The 4,468-nt window shown below is 47.3% G+C and overlaps 1 protein-coding gene across 1 annotated transcript; it reads left to right on the forward strand.

The window, feature by feature from the left end:
* Positions 1 to 263: 263 nt before the first annotated feature.
* Positions 264 to 3,983, forward strand: LOC101702851 (PRAME family member 12-like). The gene is made up of 4 exons (XM_087214487.1): positions 264 to 343; positions 1,298 to 1,438; positions 2,296 to 2,580; positions 3,356 to 3,983. Exons 1-4 carry the CDS (start codon positions 264 to 266, stop codon positions 3,558 to 3,560), a joined length of 711 nt encoding a protein of 236 aa, XP_087070613.1. The 3' UTR covers positions 3,561 to 3,983.
* The last annotated feature ends 485 nt before the right edge of the window (positions 3,984 to 4,468 follow it).

Consider the following 4,468-nt stretch of genomic DNA (forward strand, 5'->3'; position numbering starts at 1 on the left):
AACAACTGGGGAAGAAAGGAAAAGATTATGGTCCATCCCTCTCCTATGTGCTCTGCCCTTCTGCCAAGACGCTTCAGTAACTTCCAGGTCCATCCTCCTACATTCCTCCTCCTGGCCCCACTGCCTTTCTTCCAACCTCCATCTGCAACTGGAAAGCCCAAATACTGTAGGTGAGCTGTAAGGTTGGGGCGCCTCCTAGTGGACACTGAGTGCCTACAACAAGAGTAGATGTGGGGGAGGGTGTCTGAGTACCCGGATGTACCATGGCTGTGGGTTTCACTAGATCTCGAAATGAGAAAGCTATCTCACTTGTTTATTTCTGCAGCATGGCCCAGGAGGACCAGTCTATGCTGGGGGGTGGGAGTAGGGGTAAAGAGACAGTGGCATAGAGTTGAATTCAGGTAACTGCTGTTCCCTAAAATTTGCAAAGTCCAGGTTCCACACTTCTCTTCATCTTGTTTCCCAATCATTTTCTGTTCCGAGCTCATTTGCCTGGTGTTTCCTCTTTTCTAAAACACTGACTCTAGTATGTCTTCCACCACGCAGCTTCACTAAATTCCCATTCATGTATATTCATCCACCAGGATGGTTCTGGCCCTAAGAGAGTCCCATGCCAGCTGCTGACACTGCTCTGCTGTTAAGTCATTGAATGTTTGTTTCAAGCCACCAGGTAGCTGTGAGAATCAGGGTATCCAAGTTGGAGAGGGACAAATAGGACCTGTCCTCGGTCCTGCCCAGCTCTGGGCTGAAAGGAATAATCAACACTCTACAACTGTTTGAAGTGAAAATCATGACACTCATTTTACAGATTCTTTTTAATTTTCCCAGTCAGGTGCATAGTTGGAACTGAGAAGTTAGAGGTTGGGCCATATGACATTTTCATTCCCTTTGTTTTAGAGCCTTGGGATGAAGATCTGAAGTTTCTCCTTTAAAATCTTGTGGTGAGATTTCAGGTTCCCAGGTCCCCATTTTCTACTGGTGCAGAACTCAGAGTGCTCTGGTTGGAAATGGATGGGCTGGTGGTCACCTTGACCTACCAGTGTGCCATAAGACATTCATTTGTGTCATTAGAGACAGCTATGGCTCTGTGGTCATAAACACAGAATATAATTGGGGAAAATTGAGGACTTTTCCAGAATAGTGATTATGGCCAAATGTTGGTTCCTTGACGGATGAAGAAAAAAAATGGTTTCTCAGTCTGGCCTAAAAGAGTGCATCTTTTTGAATGTTTCACCAGGATCTTTGGCCTTGGAGATTCACCACAATGAACACTCACTCCCTCCCCACACTCCTGCAGCTGGTGGTGCAGGACCTGCAGGGACAAGAACTTGGTCATCCAGGCTGTGAAGGAACTTCCTAGACAGCTCTCCCCACCTCTCTTCATGGAGGCCTTCACCAGGGCACACACTGAGGTCCTGAAAGCTATGGTGCCAGCTTGGCCTTTCCCTGCCTTGCAATGGGGGTTCTGATAACAATGAGGAAACTAGAGATCTCAGAATCTCAGCTGGGTATTGTCAAGCTGCAGGCTCAGAAACTACAGGGCTTGCAAGCTGTGCTACATGGGCTTGATGTGCTGCTGGCCCAGAAAGTTCACTCCATGTGAGGGTGACCAGGTATCCTGGAGGGAGAGCTGTGGAGATCTAGAAAAGAAACAGTAGGGAGAGTGGGGGTATTATGGCTACAGTCTGATAATATCCCTAAGAAGGATCAGAGAAGCCTTGGCCATTGTTGAGCCCACTGCATATTGGCTGGAGGATGAGAAGGACAGCTAATGGTAGAGGAAGAAAGGAAAGGAGCAATAAATACTGTAACTGACTGCTACCACTGACACTAGAAGTAGGGATTTGGCCAGATCCAATGGGGAAAGAGAAAAGTAAGGGAGCAAAAGAAGTAGAGAAGGAAATAGCTGATGTCTCGAAGGAGGAGTAAAGCACAGGAAGAAAGCAGGATCCAGGCCTCAATTCTGAGACTACTCTAAAGGTGTCTTCTGGAGGTGGAATCAGCAAGTGCTGGACCTAAGGGACATTCACCAGAGCTTCTGGAGAGTCTGGGATAGAAACCAGGTAGATGGCTGCTTCCCAGAGACTATGAGTAAGAGAAAAACAGAAAAGAGAAGGGCATAGGTGGCAGCGGAACAGTCCCTGAACATGATCATAGGCCTGTGCTTCACACAGTGCAACCTAGGCACTTTCCTGTCCTGTCTCTTTGAATGGATCTAGGAGAGAAAATATTCTCTGCAACTGAGCTGTGAGAAGCTGCACATCACAATGGTGTGCATCCAAAATATTATGAAAGTCCCAGAAATCCTGGACCTGGGTTGCCAGAAGAAGTTAGAATGTCATCACTTGTAGTCACTTCCAACCTGGCTCTTTTTGCCCCTTACCCAGACCAGATGCAAAATCTTCACAAGCTACTTCTCTCTCACATCTCTGGGCCTGCCTGCATTTCCACAGCAGAGTGGAAACAATTGATCACCATAATTCACTTCTCATTTTCTCAAGTTGCACAGCTTGAAGAAGAGATATGTAGACCATCTCTTTCCTGGAAGGTCACCTGGACTATCCACTTGAGTAAGATGGGGCATTCTCTCTTCAGAGACAGCAGAGACTTTTTTGTTCTAGTAAGTTACTAAATATGGATTTTGTGCTAGCTGCAGGAGATGTACCAGGCACTAGAGTGTCAATGCATTGCCTTCTTCAGTACTCTATCCTAAAGAGCAATCAAACATAACCACTGAATTAGAATTGTAGGTCTGGAAAGAGCCACAATGCTAAGATGCTAGATGTGAGAGGACCAGAAATAGTGAGGGAAGGCTTTTGACTTATTCCTCAGCAAGCGTGTCTTGGTTAAGGTGCTGAGAAATAAGAAAAAGAGGGTGCCGTAGGAGTGAAAGACCTCAACCCTCATATTCACCGTGTGAGCTCCTTGCTTAGCTGCTGTGTGATGGGGAGCAAGCCTGTCCCTATGTTCCGCTCTGAAGAAAGGTGCAGTGGTCTTCAGGGAGGGTACTGAGCAGACCAGAAGTGAAGAGCAAGAGTCCAGGACTGGGAACAGGGACACAGACTTTCCTGAGGACACATGGGCAACCCCAGTCCATGTGGCAGCACCTTGCCAGGTTTGTCCTTCCTCACTGTCTCCCTCTGGGGTCAGCTGGCCAGATTCATGGTTTCCTACCGGGCAGTGAGAAAGGGGGGATTTAAATATTGGAGACTAAGCCAGTAACTCAAGTATTGATGAAAGGCCTCACACTAAATTGGGGTGACACAAATGGTCGGCACCTTCAGCATGCAGCATCCTGGTGATGATCATTATCAGATGATCAGTGACAAGTGACCAGTTTTTCTCCACTTTGTAGTTTTTCCTCACCACCCCCTACTCCTCACCACCAACTGCCAGTGCTAACTGCTTTGTCTCTCTGCAGGTGCCTGACGTTCCCCTTGGAGACACTCGCTGTAACTCACTGCCAGCTTTCACGCTCAGACTGGGAACATCTGTCCCAGTGTCTGAGCATCAGTCAGGTAAAACACCTGTATCTGAAGGGAGTCAGACTGACTGTTTAGTGCTGAGCCCCTCTGAGTTCTGCTGGATAAAGTTTCAGGCACCCTGAACACCCTGCACCTCACGGCCTGTGGAATCAGACTCCCAGCTCAGTGCCATCCTGCCTTCCTGTGCTGCTGCTCCCAGCTCACCAGCTTCAGCTACATAAAGAACTGCACTGCTGTGGCCACCTTGGATAAGCTGCTGTACCACACTGCTAAGCTGAGTAACTTAAACCAGGAGCAGTACTCTATTCCGCAGGACATTTTTCTTCTCCGGGATTCTGTCCACCCACTGAGACTGGACCAGGTTCATGATGCACTGATGAGGATTGTGCAATCATCTCGACTCCTCCTTACTCAGTTGACCTTGTTTCCAGATTAGACCTCATAGAACTGTATTTTCTGATTGGAAAAACCATGAATTGTCTGATCAATGATGTTTGGCCCAAGAAACTAATGGCATCAAAAGGAGTTGATGCTATATTGACTATTTCCCTCCCATTCTTTAATTTTCTCTGGGTGACTGTTGCTTTCTTGTTTCTTGGTTTTCCCCACTCTTCCTCATACACCTAGGGTACTGAGGACTCATCTCAGTGCCTTTTTACTGAGCTAAAACCACATCCTTTTGCTTCCAAGCAGAGTCCCTTTGTATTACTCAGGCTGTGTATGATCTTACAATCCTCCTTACTCAATCTTCCAGAGTGCTGGATTATAGTCATGGGCCATTATACCCAGTTGTTCCTTGCTTGTTTCTGTGGGTTTTCTTTGGGTTAGTCCAAGGTTGTCCACCTGCAGTTCATGTCAGCCGTGTACTCTGTATGGTAGATTTTGTTTAGGCATTTCAGGAATTGAGATTGGGAATGTGCCCACTATGGTAGGTCATTGGTGAACCCAAGGAGTGGGGGCGGGGGGGGGGGGAGAAACAAGGA

This window comes from Heterocephalus glaber, unplaced genomic scaffold (assembly GCF_053883595.1).
Source record: "Heterocephalus glaber isolate CG9 unplaced genomic scaffold, H.glaber_assembly_v1.0 deba00001447, whole genome shotgun sequence".
Lineage (NCBI taxonomy): Eukaryota > Metazoa > Chordata > Mammalia > Rodentia > Bathyergidae > Heterocephalus > Heterocephalus glaber.